Here is an 18,511-nt window from a genome sequence, read left to right on the forward strand (position 1 = left end):
AGCCCGTCAACATCTGTCACAAAGCAGGCAGCCCCAGTGCAGTCTGTAAGCACACTTCTCTCATGCTGCAGTGGATCCTAGCAGTGGATCTTCGTCCTGTCACATACGTGTACGCACACACACACACACACACACACACGTACACACACACGCACGTACACACACACGCACACACACACACACACACACACACACACACGCACGTACACACACACGCACACGCACGTACACACACGCACACACACACGCACACAACCGAGGTAGATGATTCGTAACAGCTTTAAACAAATCTTACTCATTCCTCGTTTTCCACCGAGCCGTGAAAGTACAAAAATACGCAAGTGCCTGACGAACACAGGCGCCGACAGTGACGGATACGGTTTTTGGGGAATCCGGGCGCCTCGGAGGTGCGTGGCGGTGTGGCGCACACCGCGGGCCCCGCTCGGCTGCTCCCGGAGCCAGTCGCTCTCTCTCTCTCTCTCCCCCAGGGCCAGCCGCAGATTTACGACAAGAACTAATGACAGCGCTTTAATGCGTTTCAGACCTGCCCCGGTACAAGGGAGCAGCGTTTTCCCCCCAGCCTGCCAGAGCGGCCGATCGGCTTCCAGAAGCATCCGCTCGTTCACACCGCTTCCCCCCCCCCTCCCCGCTCCCCCCCCCCCCCTCCCCGGGCCCGGTTCACACTCCGCCCCCGCGGGGACGCCCTGGGCCAGAAACCCTTGTTTTCTTTGAAAGCCTCCATGGCGGGGTTTTTCGGCTGGCTCTCAATGTGACGGGCCGATGCCGCAGGAGACCAGGGCGGGAAGAAGATTGGCGGCTTTCGCAGCCGTGAAACCCCAGGCCACCCCCCCCCTCCCCCCCAGAGGGGAACCGCTGCGTGCCGACCACCGCCAGGTGCCGAAAGATTTCACGCTTGTTAAATCCAGTAGGTATGCAGACAGGGAGTCAGGTTAATGTAATTTCATCCACATTAGCCTAGCGTCTGGCCAGATTCTTCACTGCAAGTTCTCAGAGAGCCTGCTCCTTACACAGGAGAGAGAGAGAGACCAAGCTGCCCTGCAGCATGACTCTCAAACTGCTGGAGTTTCATGCGTCTACTATGTTATTAGTTGCACACCAGGTTACATTTCTCTGACTAAACGCCATACTGATGAACAGACAAAGGGAGACAGCCACAGAACTGCAAAGACCCACGCATTAGCTTAAAAATAACCACATCCGATACGAATAAAATAACCATGCACGCACAAAAAAGGAAAAAGTCCAACCCGCAAGCTAAGGGGAAAAAAAAGAGCAGCTCTCATAAAAACACAAAGAGAAACTGAAGTACTCACAGAGAGCACGGTCCGCTTCACTCCCCAAGCCTGGAGTTCCTGTTTGTTGCAACTCACTCATGACCAAGAATGTGCTGCCAATATTAAAAGCATCCCCTAAGTTCATGGCTTCTCCATGAATAATGCATTTATCCAAATACAAACAGGGGGAGCCGTCTCCATAGATAAGACTTAGTCAGTCAATCGTGCAGCAGTGGTACGCCATGGCACAAACTGGGCTGGCATGAGGCTACTTACAACCTCTCCAGCCGGAAGAGCGGGAAAGACCCAACCCGAGACATAAACAGAAGTGACTTTCACCAGCGCTCACAACGACACGGCCGGACAAATCACAGTCACGGGCGAGAGCAGTCGAGGCTAGGACGAGAGGGTCAGCCGAGGAACCTCAGACACAGGTGGCGCGTCACGACCGCGCTCCGACCGCGCGCCGACCGCGGCGTTTAAGAGGGCACCGGGACGGACGCTCGGCGCTTCCCGCCTCGTCTGCAACAACGCGGCCCTCCGTTCCTCAGTCAGCCACGGCGCCCGACCCAGAGCTTCCTTTACCGAGCGAGTGGGCGAAAGGCCCATAAATACCCTACGGCCCGAAACATACACACAGGCACTCGCCCGCATCCGAGCTTACCGACGCCATAAAAACAACATAAAGCTACGCGTTTAAGAAAACAGTCCCGTTTCCAAGCACAAGGGGGGGGGGGGGGGTGCAGTAAGCTTTCGGGTTTCCTACCAGCAGGTGACTGTTTTGATGGGCGATCAGTTGAAAAGGTCAGTCTGTGCCAAAGTGATTTTGTTTTTCGGGAAATAAACTGAAAACTAATCACTACTTACAAATTACGCTCCACTTTGCTTCCCTATCAAGGATTTGCCCACATCCACAAATTATCGGAACAAAAGGAAAAATGTAGTTCTTTATACGTCTTCCATGCTTAATAACTACAAAAATGGGAGTACTGTACAACTACAGACTCCAAAATCCTTCAAAGATATACAGATGAAAACTTCCATTGACTATTCACTGGAAAATAAAGTTGGAGCACTAGGCAAAGTCATTTAGACTTAATTTCTGAGGTTGGCTGACATTTCAGCACTGATTATGCCTTTCTCTGAGCAACCAGTGCACTTATTTTCTGCTAATTAGTCATTGAGTGTTTTCACAGATATGTAGATAAGTATCGTCCACGAGAGGTGTGAGAATTCAGAATATTAAGTGAGTTTCATAGCAGTTACTGAATATGATCAAATGATCTATCGTGCTGAGACATATTACGTCACACATAGAGTGATGGAATGCTGCCATAAAGATTTAACGCTAATCGGACGCTAATGAATAAAGAAGGAACCATTGGAAATAGCAATCAATATAAATGACATTCTCACATTATCCTCCATTTCAAAACAATGAGCCACCTCTGCTCAGAAGTAACTCATTTTAATTGTAACGACACCAAAAACAGACACTGAATTCCAACGGCATTACAAAATGACCATTCAGAACAACGTAAAAGGCAACGGAGGTTTTATGTTTCAAATCCTACACCTGGCAGCTGGTGCAGTCACCCCCTCTTTTAACAGCAGCCTATAAAACCTGAAGTTGAGAAGCTGAAACTTGAGCGCAGACTCTAGTCTCTGTGATTGCATTCACATAGTTCTACCTTTTTTAAAAAAAGGACATTTTAAATGAGGACTGATTAAACTGCATGGAAAATACTGATAGCGAAGGTCCATAGTGCAGGAAGAACTTAGTTTAGGTTGAGTTTTGAAAGAGGCGTTTTTGTCAGAGTGGAGGCTTGCATCTTGCCAAGTTCCCCCCTCCTTCTTTAGTGGACTTTAAATGTTGATTCAGAGAGAGTGAAAACAGGAGCCAACTCATTTTTTTAATGACATAACGATGTATATATACACCAAGCCATTCATTTCTTTCACTTCACCATCATAAAATCAACCTTTAACCAATCAGAAAGAGAAGGAAGGTACCGGAAACGGGGCCTTACCTAAGTAGGGAATGCAGGAGGTCATGCTCTGGCTCCGGATGTAGTCTCGCAGACGCTTGTAGTTGTCCTCTTTGGACATCAGGTACTCCAGCTTCTCGAACGCAGCCTTGTCCTTCCGGCTCAGCAGCTAAAGAGAGAGACCCCAATCAGAGTCACAGACACAGACCCCCACTGTGCATCTGCGTCCACAACGGACCATCAAATTTAAGGGCTCCAATTTCCCCATCTTACGCCGGGCACCCACCGCACGCGTCGCGTAAGCAGCACGGCGAAGCAGCACGACGCGGCGCGTAGCGTGTCTCCACTGGTTCCGTTGTTCGCGCAAGCTGCTTAAGCTCAATCAGTGCTCTCGCAGTCTGCGTGGATTACATTGTTCAGTTTTTTCACGACTGTGATTAGGTTAGGAATCTTGGTAGAGACACAAGCCCCCTTAGCTGCACCTTCCATCTCCCTGTAATGACTACTTAGGGTTGAATAGCAGCTGTTATGGTACTTAGTGATGCGCAGTCTTACGACTACTGTATTTTTTTTATTATTTTTTTTATTTCATAGATGCGTTGTGCCGTCCGGTGGTAATCGTTTAACCACAGGGTCAGGTGACTATCGGTTTTCCGACTGGGCCGGTTTCAGGTTCGTCAACTGTCGTAGGTACACTTGTTGACTCTCTGATAGGGTCTCAAGCTGAATAATGTATGTATGTATGAGACCTTTTTCAGTTTGTTAATTTGGTAATATTTCGTTAACTCGTAAATACGTGAGAAAGTAAACGCTTTCAAGAATTACCATAAACTTAAATCGCAACGTAGCCTGCATAACAATCAATCTCAAACTGTATTAATTTATTTGCTTGGTTAACAAGCGTGCCAATTTCATGAAGAATATGTAATGATCATAATAATAATAAATAATCCGTAATCAACCATTGGGAATTCCCGTGTTGTCTTGTCATTCACGTCAAAACATTTATAGGATCAGATTTAGTAAAATCAGCTAATCATGAAAAAGACAGTAACAGTTTAATCTTGAAGGGATATGAACACCACAACGCCATGAACACCGGAAGCTTTGAAGTACAAGTGCAATAAAGGCTTGCTTACAACTTCATTTATAAAATAGGTGCATTTTAATCGGCCAGACCACTAAATAATCTGATTTTTTTAAAGCTCTGTGGATTATCTGATTTTTATTAACAAGCCCTTTTTTGAAAGCACGGCGAACGAAGACATCGGAGAAGTCAAATAGGCTGAGCAATGGTTGGTTAAAAACTACCTTCCAACACTCGAGCTAACAAACCGCTGCTCGGTGCATTCACTTCTACGTCATTCAATAGGCTACGTCTTTCTGTGGTGTATTTTCAAATTTACCCCACCCCATCCGCAAAATAAGACAGCGAAACTAAGTTTGCCTTTTCCCCAGGTTCCAGTTATTTATTTATTTATTTATTTTTACAAAAGGAAAAGGCTTGTATTTTTTTAGCTGCTTATAAAATATCTGGGAGGTAACTAAGGACACACCCCCAGTAATATAAGGATGAAATATAAATCAGAGCATGTATACCTAGCATTTTAGAGCATATTTCTGTGTATAAACAGGCCATCGTGACGCGCGACAAGCCGAAAAAATAGAACAGAAGCGAAAAACTACGCTTCAGTTCGCTTGTGTCGCGCGAGTTTCGCAGCCGGTACGCGACGCGTTCGCATCTGGTGGAGACGACGTCGCCCGCTGCCGTTGTAATAACAGTACTTCAACTACGCTTCAGTTACGCGCGTAGTGCGCTCGCGGTCGATACGCTTGCGGTGGGTGCCCGGCTTTATTCTGTGCAAGGAAAGCAGGTCCTCATGTTTTCCGTTTTGTGGAAATTGCAGACAGAATCACAGAATCTGGGTTAAAAAGCGGAATTTACACATACATGCAGAATACCACAGAATTTGCGATTTGTTGTAAATTTTTTTGTAAACTGCAGCTAGCATGAGTCATCTGCAATTAACTGATTGTATTCCTGGAACCACATAAAAATGATTCCGATTTCTATCATTTCTAAAAAATTAACATATAGCAATTGAATGCAATATGGTAAAGGGGAGAGGGAACATTTAAGTGAATAGAAAAAAATAATAGTTTACAATATTCCTGGAAAGACTGGAAGGACAGAGACATCGCCATTTGTCTGCTTTTCATACAGGTAAAACCAGTTGCGTAGTGTGAAGGCCATAGATATACTCACTGCCCATGTCTTGGTCAGCCTAAAGATTGGAGCGCTTTGTAAACCAGACACCACCGCCATCACTGCATGGAGGTTGTTCATCTCACAGAGTTTCTGAAAGCAGGCGTGGCAAACAGAAAAGCCATCACAGACATGCAAGCCAGCGGGAAAACAAAGGGTACTTTATGCCAACCGAATCCAGGAGGGCAAGGGTACCGGCCCCAGCGAGAAACACTCATAGATTATTACCTTCGCGGTTCTGATGTAAAGACTCAAAACCTCGGCTCTGATTTTCAGGGTCTGTGCGTGCAGGATCTCCCGGACCACCCAGAAGCTGACCTGCCAGGGCAGACAGAGAAAGCACTGAGCGCTCACACAGTAATGGCCACCGCACAAGCCATATCTCTGAGCAGTGCTCACACATGCAAGGCACAGGCATCACTTCCCATTCAACATACATTTCCTCAGCAATTAAATATGAAGCTCAACATTTCATGAATATTGCATGGTTGAACAGATTTCCATTAGAAAGCTATTCAAATAGACTAATCCACAATCAGACAGTAGCTAGATAGATATATTCATGTGTCTCAACAAAGCAAACCAAGCACGTTTAATGGGTTAAAGCACAGGAAATCCCTACTTTCTATGTCGTCTGAAAAAGAGAAAAACGTTACTTCATAAAAAACCAGTTGCACAATGTTACCTAAGTATATAAATCAGTTATGACATGGGTTCAGTACTGTCGTAACTACTTGAGAACAGGGCAATATGAGCCCCCCGGCGGTATTAGGTTTTTTCCACAGCAGTCTGCACAGATTGTTCCTGAAAGCTCCCTCAGACAGATACTAGCTTTACGAAAAGGTGTCCACGCAGCCAAGTCAGAAATACAGCCCTGGGAGATCAGCGCTAATCTCGCTGCTGGAGTGCGTGCGGAACTCAGTTCAGGTACTGACATCACCCAACTGCAGCCGAGTTCCAGAGTTCTGCGTTTCCCCGCTTGTATATTGACCTCATTTTCATTCCCTGCCGCCAAGGGTAATCAATTCTGCCGGGGAGGGAACGGAATGGAAATAAATAACAGACTTTGGATTTCCAAAAGAGCCTCAGCTGTGATAATGGGAATACCATGCCAACCGACGAATCACAACAAACGCTGGTCGCCATGGCCACGGGGATCGGATGCTTCCAGGACACATCCCTCTGGTGGGACACTACTTCTCGGCACATGACAGAATCAGATTTCCCAAGGTGTTCCCCAAGTAACCCCACCGTAATAAAACTGCCCGAATGCAATCTGCATGTGTATTTATGGGAGAGTGACACAGGAGATGCTTCCAGTGCTAAAGAATAAATCGCTACTGTGCAAGCAAGCCCGAGGGCAGTGCTAGCACCCCACACATTCACGGATGGTTTTGTTACAATGTCTCCGAGCCTCGTTTTCCTGTTGCCGTGACCCTCCGACACTGTCGCTTGATTTTATCACGGGAGTAAAAAGGAAAACAAAGCAACACGGCGCTCTGCCCCTACCCCGAAAACTTCCGAAATCCAACGCACAAAATCTAAGGGAAAGAGAACCAGATGTGCTTAATGGAGAACATCTGTCAAGTGCTAATCTGGAGTCTGTGAGTGAGGAGGACGTAGAGGATGGAGGGCGATTTAGACAGGGAGCGCAGGGGCAGAGAGGAGAAGGTTACTGTTACGAGAGCAGAGGCTGAGGGGTCAGGGTACCCTGCTTCCACACGCTGACAGATGCACTGCTACGAGCAGCAGTGTTAGGTCACTGCTAACACAGCACCTGGAGTCTGTACGGTTGAATCACAAGGTGGGGCAGGGCCGGGTGGGGGGGCTATTATGCACTAAAACAAAGGACTCCCCCTGATGTTCCGAGCCAATCCCAGCCGTACACATGAACTACAGACTGCACCGTGTGAACCTGCTGCAAAGCACTGCTGCTGCACACTGACAAAGCAAGCACCGACTATCCAAATGGAGTAACGGAGAGTGAAAATTAGACAAGTACGACAACGTGACGAAAGGAGCCAATCAGCTGCGACGGCTTCGGTGACGAAAAGGCAGCATTGTGAGCCAGCTGAAACGGGCCTTGGGCCACGGCGAGGGACACAAACAGCCCAGACGGCTGGCTGCAGGGCCCGCGGTCTCTGTCCCCCGCACGTTCCCATCGACCGCAGTTATATACGACACAGAGAGAGAGAGCCTTAAGAGCCCCACTCCCAAACACGAGGCTTTACCGCGGAGACCGAGCCTTAAGAGCCCCACTCCCAAACACGAGGCTTTACGGTGCAGTTTATGGTCATATAAACCTGTCCCGTTATTGGCTTACGCCGTTCCAACCGAACCATAATAATAAATTAAAGATCACACGGACTCAGGCAAAGAGCGGTAACTCAGGATTAAGGAATTTAATAACATCAGTCTCCCTCTCATGAAAGGAGGCGAGGAACTTGAAGGAGGGTTAGGACTTCTCGGTAATCGCAGCTGGGGCGGTCCGGGCCCCAGTCGTGCTGTGCTCGACTACTTATGCCTGGAGGACGGGGAACTGACCCAGGACTCTGGGTGGAACCACTGCTCAGGCCCTGGGAGGCGTGGGGGGGGGGGGGCACAGGAACACTGGCACGACCTTCTCACTCATACCAACCTTGGTACAACACCTTCACTCAGTTCCAAAGGTTGACGATGACAATAAAATGAATAATAGGGTCTCTTTTGGGACTCTTTTCTCTTTTTTTCCCTCCATATTTTCCAAGTCACATTATTCAAAAGGCTCATTTTGCTTGGCTCCGACAGCCCAGTGCGTAACATCTTGAATGGTAGTTTGGGTACCGCTACAAACGGAGGAAATTTCCACCGAACGCTCGAAACGCATTCTTTGCAGATACGCTAATATTTGTCCTGGACGGACACGAAGCTGATCTTTGAAGGTGAAGAGTACAACGCTGTGGAGCAAGATGAGAAGACCTCGCAGTCACCCCAAACAGCAGAGCGAGGTGCACACTCGCCCACACACACCAGTCAGGCAGCGCGGGCCGTGTCTGGCCGAAGCAAGGACAGGCGGAGCGACGGACCATCGCTAAAAACTAAGAGCTGGGAGTCTTGAGAATAGATGGTGAGCACCAAAGGGGTAAACCGTGTGGACCATTCTCAACATAGTTATGGAGAAGATGATAGAACGTCATTTGCATGAAAAAGGTGGCACGCAATACTTCCCGAGTGTAGTTCTGTTCGACAGATTAGCCCTGGGATTTTGGCGTGTTAACGGATATGCCTGTGATTGAAGCAGGCTGTTCCAGATCAGATATCATGTACTAACATCACGCGCTGGTAAAGAACTTCAATGCAGCTTCCAATCACCTGACTGCCAGACAGCCAACAGCCGACACCCCACACTCAGTCAACACACTCAGACTCCTTTTGTTAAAAGAGAGAGAACAATAGAGAGTTTGAAAGAAAGAACTGAGCGAACAAGGATTGCCTGTTCGCCATTTTATTTGATCCCTGCGCTTGTTCTTTTTGAGGGATTGACTCATGGTTGATACCACTGTAAAGTCGTTCTTTTTAGCAGTTGGACTCACCTGGTTGAACCTGCAGGTGAGGCCGTTCTGTTTATCGATGTGACTCACCTGGTTGAACCTGCAGGTGAGGCCGTTCTGTTTATCGATGTGACTCACCTGGTTGAACCTGCGGGTGAGGCCGTTCGGTTTATCGATGTGACTCACCTGGTTGAACCTGCGGGTGAAGGCCACAGCATTGGGGGCGGAGCTGTGCTTTTCTTTCTTGTTCCAGCCGCAGCTAGACAACTCCTAGAAAGAAGACGGCGAAATAAAACAGAAAATCAGAAAATGTAAATACAGTCTAAACACCGTCTGTTTTCCCGTAACGGTCACAGAACTCCTCATGACACCAAGGCACCACTAAAAGCCTGAGACCCTGCAGCACCGAAGGCTCGTAATCCACATAAAATGCGCGATCAAACCCCAAAACCAAAACAGGCAAGGGACGAACCAATTACAAGGGGGAAAAAAAAAAAAAAAGCAGCAGATTTTTTTAAAGTAAACATCACGCACGGCAACACATCTGAACGAACGCCAGCGGAGCCCTGTCTACCCCAATTACTTCCACAGCGTAGCAGCGTTAGCAAAACAGCGTTAGCACGTTAGCGCCGCGGCCGCGAAGGGCAGGGCAGTGTAACGTTCGGCTGGCGCAGCCATTTCCTCCTCCTTACGCCTCCTGGTAGCCCCCTTCCTGCGTCACTCGAATAATCAATGCTTTCCTCATGCTTGGCAGAGGAGCTTCTGGAAGATCGGGTGTGGGGCCAAGGAGACCACACTCGTGCTCAGACACCACTGGGGGGGGGGGGGGCGCAGTCGGGACAGTGGGGGCGTGCGGGGCCCGGGGCCCGGGGCCAGGGGAGCTCTGGCTCGGGACGGCGAGCGCCCGGCCCCGATGTAGCGGGGAGGAAAGTGTTGTGCAAGCGGCGTTCGGCAGACTCGCGCCCAGCCCGTCCCAGAGGACGAGGCGCGCGGAGCCGCCAGCCGCCGCAGACCGCTCCAGGACAGACGCGTGCTTATTAATGCGAGCCCAATGGAAACTGCCCTCCCACCCTAACCCGCCCCCCCGCACCCCCCCGCCCCCAAGAGGTTCAACAACATGTGCTGATCGCATACCGGCCCTTAAAAATGACCCCTAGTGTGTTTCCCCTTTGCTTGATCTCACTGTTTAATAAGGAGAGAATTTAACATGCACTCATGCCAAGAGACTCCCAAAAAACTACTGCTTAGCTAAAAGAGAAGACTCAATAAAAAAAAGTCTCCATTATAGCATTTCAGAGGTATGCTACATCTGCGTCAGTCACTTAAAAGCTCTAAAACTCCAGCCGTGCAGTGCAGTCAGATAAAGAGGTGAGTCCACAGGGCTGAGGCTGGCAGCCGGGAAACTGTGAAAATGGTGGAAAATGGTGCCTATGATATTTAGACATTTGAGGGGCTGGAATAAAGAGTGGACCTCACAGTCAGGCGGTCTGTGATACCAGACTGTAAACACAGCCATCCTAGGGTGCCTGCAGGAATGGGAACACTGACCACAGTCACAGCTGCACTGTCTGAAAGGAGCTGCAGTTATCACTGGATGAGCCCCCCCCTCCCCTCCCCTTCCCCCCCCCAGGTCCAAAAACCTGCCAAACATCAGCACTCAGCACTCCTGGTTTATTTAACCAAAGTGTTTCTTTAAACATCGCAGTCTTCGCAGACAACCTTCCTGTCACTCACATCTCCCCCTCGCTCGCTCGCTCGCTGTCCCTCTCTCTCTCTGTCTCTCTCTGCCATTAATAATGGGCGCCTGAGTCAGGCAGGACCACCGGTTCAGCTGATGTTTCTAAGAAGCTCCTGTTGCCGTGAGCCCAGCAAGTAGGTCAGCGGAGAGGGAGACCTACACACTGCGGCTCGTGATCCCCAGCCAATCAGCACAAGGCTGCTGGAGCAATGCGTGAGTTACACAAGGACGAGGCAGCTATGGCAGCTTCTTCCTGTTTCCAGACAACAAGCAGGGTGGTTGTGAGAGATTCCAAACTGTAAGTGGGCCGACTCTAAACAGGCCCTCTAAAGACCGTTGTCTAAATGGGTCTCAACTGGCCACTCCTAGAGAAAATAACTCCACTCATACAGTATCACCTGACAACTGACCGTAAAATGAAATGAAAACTGAGGAATTTGTGAAACTCAATGTTTGAGATGTCTAGTGCTGGTCTTTCTGACACTGTTCCAACACAAGGAAAGACACAATACCCACACACTGTGGTAGCTCCCAAAAGGTGGATTTGACTACATGTGCAATACATAGACAAATAAGCTTAACCCTATGAGGTCATTGGTAGGCCCAAATGGTGAAATGGTGAAAGAAAAGTCTCTCAGGAGTAAAACTTATCACAAAAAAGATGTGTAGTCGATAGTGTGACAGTCATTCAGATCTAAATGTCAGTATAGTAATATATAGTAAAAGATTTACAGTCACAACCTACAGGTTTCAAGGGAATGTATAAAATATAGTCCCTATTCAATTATTCAGAGGTTATTAAGAACCCAACAACCTTGGTTTCGAGAAGGTTGCTTCATTCATAGCACGACATAGCTTTACTGTATGTAGTATGAATCTAAAATACGAGCATAGCATTTGGAGAGAAAATGTGTTAACGCTGTCACTGGTTCCAAATTGAATCAAGAGTTTAAATGCTCTTTCCCCTTTGGTCGGTCCCTTTGATTCCCCTTGACAGTATTTTTAGCGCGTGCCGTTTTCTCACTGCTGTGCACATCTTAAATTCAGAGTTTGATCTTTATGCTCGTCTCGCTGATATAGACAAGACTGCACAGACAGGCACCATATAAATGATGGAATGATAACCCTTCTGGTACATAAAATATAAATAATACTGCATGTCTGTTGGCGGATGATAAAAACATCTGCATTTGAAGGTCATAAATGCGGCCATTTGCACCACGTAGTTTTTACCAAACAAACACCTAAAATGGCTTCCGCATACTCTCAGAGGTGTCAATACCTCCATTCACAAGGGTCAGGGCTTCCTACGTTGTATGTAGTCTTTAAGCTATATGGCTTCATACTTCTCTTTGGTCTCTCAAATTAGTTTGTAAATATGTCACACTTCGAAACCCTTTTGAAGCACTTGAGGAGGGGGAGGAGGTGAAAGAATGTTGAGGGGGGGGAGGGGGGAGTTCTTCACCCTTTCCCCCCAGATATGAATCGGGTAGAAAAGCGAATGGGAGTGTCCACAGACGAGCAACCTGACCCTTCGATCACACCACTCCTGTGGTACCACGGTCTGCTTTGATTTTTTACCAGTGATAGCACTGTGAGTTACGGCAGTGAATGGATATCTTGTCTTTTCCTTCCCCCCCCCCCGCCCCCCCAAGGGTGAGAAACCTGAGACGACACAAGAGCGTCTTCATCTGTCGGCCACGAAGGCAACTAACTGAGGAAGGCCCTCAACGTCGCGCACTGGCAACGCGTTACACAAAGGAAAATAAGTAAAAATAAAAAAAATACACCACTCATCTCTGGGGGTATCTGGAATTCAGCCGCGGCACGACCGCTAGCGCCCCGCTATCGACGCGGCCGTCTCCTGTCTGCATCTCGACATTTAAAACAAACACCGGATTTATTTTTTATTCGTTGTTTTATCAACAAATCAAAACGAGCCGCTGAGTAAGCATTACAGACAGAGCCTGACACAGCCCTACCGTTTCAACCAGGAGGGAATCTCGAGGGGAAACAAAACCAAATTTTTTTAACGAAGTTATACGATATCCCGTTGCGAAGCAGTGACCCAGCAGGGACCCGAAAGAACACCGATCAGAGGGGCGCGGCCACGTTTTTATTCGGTTTTTATAAAAGCTTTAAAAACAGCCCCCGTGCTTGCAAAATTCAAAAGAAGGAACTCTTTAAGGGAGGAAGTTTCATACAGCTGCACAATTACATGGTGAAGTTCGGGAGGAATGTTGAAGTGCATGACGTTAGCCAGCTAAACCCATAATTCAGAGCGTTCACATGTCCACTCGCATACTGGCCAACAGTTTCTCTCCAGAGGCTGGTGGAGGTCATAATTTACATGGAGGGATATCCTACAGGTTTTTAAACAACTCAGTCCAGGGCACGCCCCTGTGTATGCCTGTCTTTGTAACAGCCAACGTCAGGAACAATTAAAAAAATATCATAGTTCTTCAAAATACTTCTGCTTAGGCCTAAACTTCATTTTAACACAATGCATGACTCATTCAGCAATTACAATCCCACTGATTTCATCTATCAGCCTACATGTTAACAGATCAAAAGACTGAAGAAGAGAGGCACAACCATCAGCCCATCTAGGCATTAGTTCCCTTGTCTTTATTCCTCACCTATTCCCATAAAGGTGCCCTTCTCCCATAGAGGTTATCAATATCCTACATCCATAACAACACCTTGATTACATTACTATGATTATTATTATCATTATTATCGTGGGTCCATGCATTGTGGGGCCTGGGTCCCTCTTGTTTTGTTAGGATCCTTTTATTTTATTGCCCCCCCTTCCCCCCTCCCTTTGCACACTAATAATTTTCAGCTTTCAGCTGGTGAGAGCCAGCTTTGCCTAATTTGGCAGGCTTGTTTGGATGGCTGAACTCATGCAGCAGTTGATACCTTGCCCATATTGGCCACCTGGGGGAGACATAGTGCATATGACAATTTCAACAGTCAAAAAATTATTCTTCTCTGACAAATATTAGCTCTGAAGTACCAGTCCAAACAATCCACATGGCAGCACTATAGACTCAGTTTTGGCCTACCCACATAGGTGATTCTCAGCACAGTTGTCAAGGGTATGTCTGAATGGCTGCACAGCAACTGGAACAGACTGGCCACTAGGTGGTGCTACATTGCATTACTGATATTTCAGGAATCTTTCTGTTGTTTTTCAACATAGTGCTCCATAATTGTATCTCTCATTTGGGCTATATCCACTGCTACTTGACCAATTCACATGAAATGTGATCTGCCAATGTGTCTTGTCAAAAAAAAGTTCAGCATTGTCTTCATGGTGTGCAGACAAACTAATGGTCTGTTCAAATAACCAAAACAAGCTACGCCTGCCAAATCCTTATTTGTTTCCAACTCGGTTGCCATAGCACTGGGGTGTCTGCAATATTTCAAAACAGCTGGCAGCTGCAGATCATTACAGCAGTAATGCAAGGGGGGGGGACGGGGGGGGGGGGAGAGTTTTGGATGGGAGGACCAAGGGGAGGACCAGTATGAAGAGAGAGAACCCTACGTGGGCCATTCCATGCTCCATAGGGGCGGCTCCAGAGAAGGGCCCCGATGTGAGCAGAGGCTTTCTGGGCCCTCTGGCCTGGTCAGCTGCGGCTCCTCTGCAGCGGGGAGCCCGGCCGGCCCCGCGCCGCGGCGGCTAAGTAAAACCAGACCTCTCCCAGAGCAAACTTTAATAAAATTCACATTATAAGCCCCAGAAGAAAAAAAAAAAACTGCTTCAGTTACAGGATTCAGCAGCTCAGCAAATCCCCTCCCCCTCCCCCTCCCGGCCCCCCCCTTTTAAATGGAGTTTTCCATTTTCCAGAGAACAGAACCGCCAGCCAAATAAGCGTCGGCGAGCCGGGGGTGAGCCTCCTCGCCTGGTCCCGCGCAGAGGAGGCAGAAGCAGAGGGCTTTCTCTCGTCAGCGTGATGGATGCGGCCATCACGCACTGGGAGACCGGGGGGAAAAATTTGGGCTCCTAAAAATACTTCTGGTAGCACTCTTAGCACTCTCCTGCCTGGAAGCGCGCTGCCGCGGAGAGATCGACCCGCCAAGTGCGCTCGCCGTCAGCGCGCCCCCGCCGTCCGTTTATGGGTATTCGCTGAACCGCCGCACGCCGCCCTCGCAGGGGTCTGCTGAGCCCCCGTCACAGAAAGGCAGTCTGTCATAACCTGACGAATTCAGCCAGCCCAGCGATCCTGTGGTTTCAGCTTTTTGCGGTGCAACATTCATATATTGTATTACATTACGTAACTGTCACAACTTCAAACAGAGCTTTACACAGTAATGCTAATGACGTCATCTTAAAAAGTAACACCTTTAGAACGCAGCCTTGGTCTCTTATAGGACAGGATGGAGCACACATGTTGCGCAAGCCTTAAACGCAGGTGCAACTTATTGACCCTTTACGACCATGTCATGAATCAGGGTATGGATCACACCTGGGTAACCAAATCACTTTCAGACATGGAGGTGGGTAGTGTGGAGGTGTGGGTATGCTTTGCTGCCTTGGGACCTTCACATGCGTGACATAAGCATTCGATAACTCCTCACTAAATAAATGAAATAATAATTTTTAAAATGTGTTTGCTCAGGTTCCCTTTGTCTAATATCACATTCTGTCTGAAAGATCTGAAACCATTCAGCGTGACACAAATGCAATAATAGAGGAAATCAGGAAGGGGGCAAATACTTTCTCATGGCACTGTTACTTGGATGGGTCTAAGTGGGAGGAGGGAAAAGATTTAGGACTACAGCAGGCAGAGGACAGGCCCATTTTAACGGACCGTGCAGAGGCCCCCTCCTGCCAAAGTGAGTCTGCAGTGGGCCCCCGCCCTGCTCAAACGGGATCCCAGTGAGGGCGGAACCAGGAGCAGGCCCAGGAGACCCCCGTCTCCAGAGCAGCAGCACAGCGCCTCTTCCTTTAAAAACCCTGACGGGGCGGCACGCTGGTCCCCCCCCCCCCTCTTTTTCGGAGAAGGAGAGTAACATTCCGCCCGTAACGACAAGCGCAGATCCCAGGGAGGCGTCAGGCAAAGTCTTCACGTTACCGAGGACTGACGCTTTGACACTGAGTAATATCGCAGCGATCCTTCCCTCTCCCCCTCCTCCTCCACGGATGTGCTTTTCCCATTATAACCTGCGCGGAGCGGGCTTGGAAACTCCGGCTCCGTCAGCCGCGCACGTAGCGGCGTCTTAGCATTCTGATGCTAAAAGATCACACGCGGCTTTGTCCCTGCCCACCGCCCTCTTCCCCCCCCCCCCCCCCCGCCCCCCGGGACCGCACGCTCCGTCTGCTGAGGCACTTATGGAAAAACAGCGCAGGGCAGCAACGCTGCACTGGGTTCCAGTGTCGAGAAAGGTAAATTATGGGCTAGCTTAACCCGCTCGATTAAATTCAAGTGCGCGTTTCGACCAAGAGGACATGCTCGTTTTTAATAAATCACTCCGTGATGAGAAAGCGGGAGAGGCAACCTGGTCCGGGAACGGGGACGAAACTAAATCTGGGCCGGCTTGGAAGAATGATGTCGGCAAAGCAGCAGCAATGGACACAAACGAGAACGTGAGCAAATGATTGGTCGGCATATTCAAGCCAGTAAATTCTTTATGGCGTAAACGCAGTTTCTCAAAGAACATGCCGCCAGTGCCAGCGTAAAACAGGTCATTTCTTCATGATGTCATAATGAAACGAGAGAGAATGACGGCCGTCCGCAGAGAGCCACAGAGATGTGGGAAACCAGCCTCACCGAGGCAGTTCACCAGCTGTGGCCGTGTGCGGGTTAGCACGTGTGCATGGGTGTGAGAGAACAGCGGCACTGCTATTCTCATCATCTCAGTCCAGCGGGAACTCGAGCCGTCTTCCTCGACTAGCCATTTTTCTGCTATACGGCACCGAGACACGATGTTTACAATTTCACAAGGCGCCTCGGGGGTGCGTCCGTGAGAAAATAAAACACAGGAAGCCGTGCGTATTTAAATGAACCACGCATTTATGGTTCTGCCGGGACAGAACAGGAGGAAACATCTGAACACGTATTAGTCCAGCGAGAAGGATTCAACTAAATGATCAGTAGCAGGAGAATGAGCAGGGCTGGAATTAAAATAATAAATAAGTAAATAAATAAATAAATAAATAAAAATTCATGCATGTGTCCTGCCCAACTAAGCGCACATTAGAGCACCTCTCTATACAAGCTCATTTGTTTACCTGACGCAAAGACAATACCGCCCCCTACTGGCCCACCTGTAATATCCCTTCTAGAAGCAATCTGGCTTTCCCCAGACATCTGCCACATGAACACAAGCCAAGCACAACCATAGTTTAAAAACAGGAATCTTTTTACAACAAAGACAACATTCCAGCTGTGGTATTATCAGTAAGAGATTATCAGTAAAGAATATTCTACTGATACCCTCAGTGCACTGATAACAGCTATCCATATGCTAAAGTGCAGTAAAACATGCCCACACATGCTCCGCGCGTTCTACACCAGAAGAGGGCAACGAAGGTCGTATCTTTCTGGCAACATCTGGCCCAAATGACTTAATTAGCACTAACATTTACGCCATGTGTCATTTTAGCTACACTTCTTTATAAGCGCATGAATGACAGCCGAGGACTGTTCCTGTGTCCCTACACGAGACGTTTTACTGTGATCTTCACAGGCAATTAGCTCATTTAGCCAGGGTACGTGGCCAGGGTAAGAGGTGGAGACTTACATACACACCGGACCAAAACGGTTCTATTCTGCACCATTACAAACACACAAGCACTTTTTTTAATCAGCACAATGAGAAGTAGAGTGATGAAATTTTTAAAAACTGTGATAGCAAACCCAAAAAACTAAAAACATGCATGATATCTGTGCTTCGGCAAAAACCGCAGCTCACTGAAATGGCTCGTTACGTTTAATAGCCTACATATGGGCAGAGGTCTTCCTGCAGAAGATTTTCCGCAACGAGGACGAGTAAGATTTTTCAAAAACAAGCAACGTTGCATACGCTGACAGGAAATACTTAAGGAAGTGAACATGAACAAACTGTTCACTACTGTAACACTTGCACCACGTTGTTTACACCATGAAACCTGCTTGCTCAACCTCTGGGCTATTCCACTGTAGCTAATGGCTTAGTAAACATTAATAAATGTTAATAGATCAGCTCATTCATTGTTCAGGTTAATTAATGCATTTACTCGTGTTAGTTAATGAAACCTTAATGTAAAGTGTTAGCTCATTTTCTTAGCTGACTGGTTTTAGAAGGAACTGGTCAGGGCCCTGGTATACCTTCACACGTGGACGTTTGGGAGTATTTGTGCCTACATGTGTATCCGCACACCCTACGCGAAGGGCTAATGCAGTTACTGTTTTTATTTAGGCATCTGAACACCACATAGGTTTCAGAGCAGTGAAGTCAATAGCAAAAGCACAAGACATGCACAGCCCCTTATTGTCTCTGTCACTATAAAGACTCATCCGCTTCATGAGCGTGTGGGGACACCCCGGAGAAGCCTGGAGGCAATCCGCAGTGTGGCAGGCCTATAGATTACCCAGCTTTGAGGATCTGCTGGTCAAGAGAGTGACTCTGTTCTCAGGGACACCGTTATTTCTACCTTACACTGAAGCTCCAGGACAGGAGCATGCTGCCCCCTGCTGGATCATATC

The 18,511-nt window shown here is 48.1% G+C and overlaps 2 protein-coding genes across 4 annotated transcripts in view; both read right to left on the bottom strand.

Moving 5' to 3' along the window:
- LOC135253813 (cytochrome c oxidase assembly factor 7) overlaps positions 1 to 18,511 on the bottom strand; it is a 123,989-nt gene that overhangs the window by 70,530 nt on the left and 34,948 nt on the right. The window lies entirely within an intron of this gene.
- Positions 1 to 18,511, bottom strand: part of ralgps2 (Ral GEF with PH domain and SH3 binding motif 2) — an 86,944-nt gene that overhangs the window by 36,201 nt on the left and 32,232 nt on the right. For all 3 annotated transcript variants that reach the window (XM_064333585.1, XM_064333583.1, XM_064333584.1), the window contains exons 6-9: positions 9,266 to 9,349; positions 5,778 to 5,867; positions 5,550 to 5,642; positions 3,326 to 3,452 (exon numbers count right to left, since the gene is read on the bottom strand). In XM_064333585.1, coding sequence (XP_064189655.1) covers positions 3,326 to 3,452; positions 5,550 to 5,642; positions 5,778 to 5,867; positions 9,266 to 9,349 — 394 coding nt within the window. The remainder of the gene's footprint in view (positions 1 to 3,325; positions 3,453 to 5,549; positions 5,643 to 5,777; positions 5,868 to 9,265; positions 9,350 to 18,511) is intronic.

Source organism: Anguilla rostrata, chromosome 4, assembly GCF_018555375.3.
Source record: "Anguilla rostrata isolate EN2019 chromosome 4, ASM1855537v3, whole genome shotgun sequence".
Taxonomy (NCBI): domain Eukaryota; kingdom Metazoa; phylum Chordata; class Actinopteri; order Anguilliformes; family Anguillidae; genus Anguilla; species Anguilla rostrata.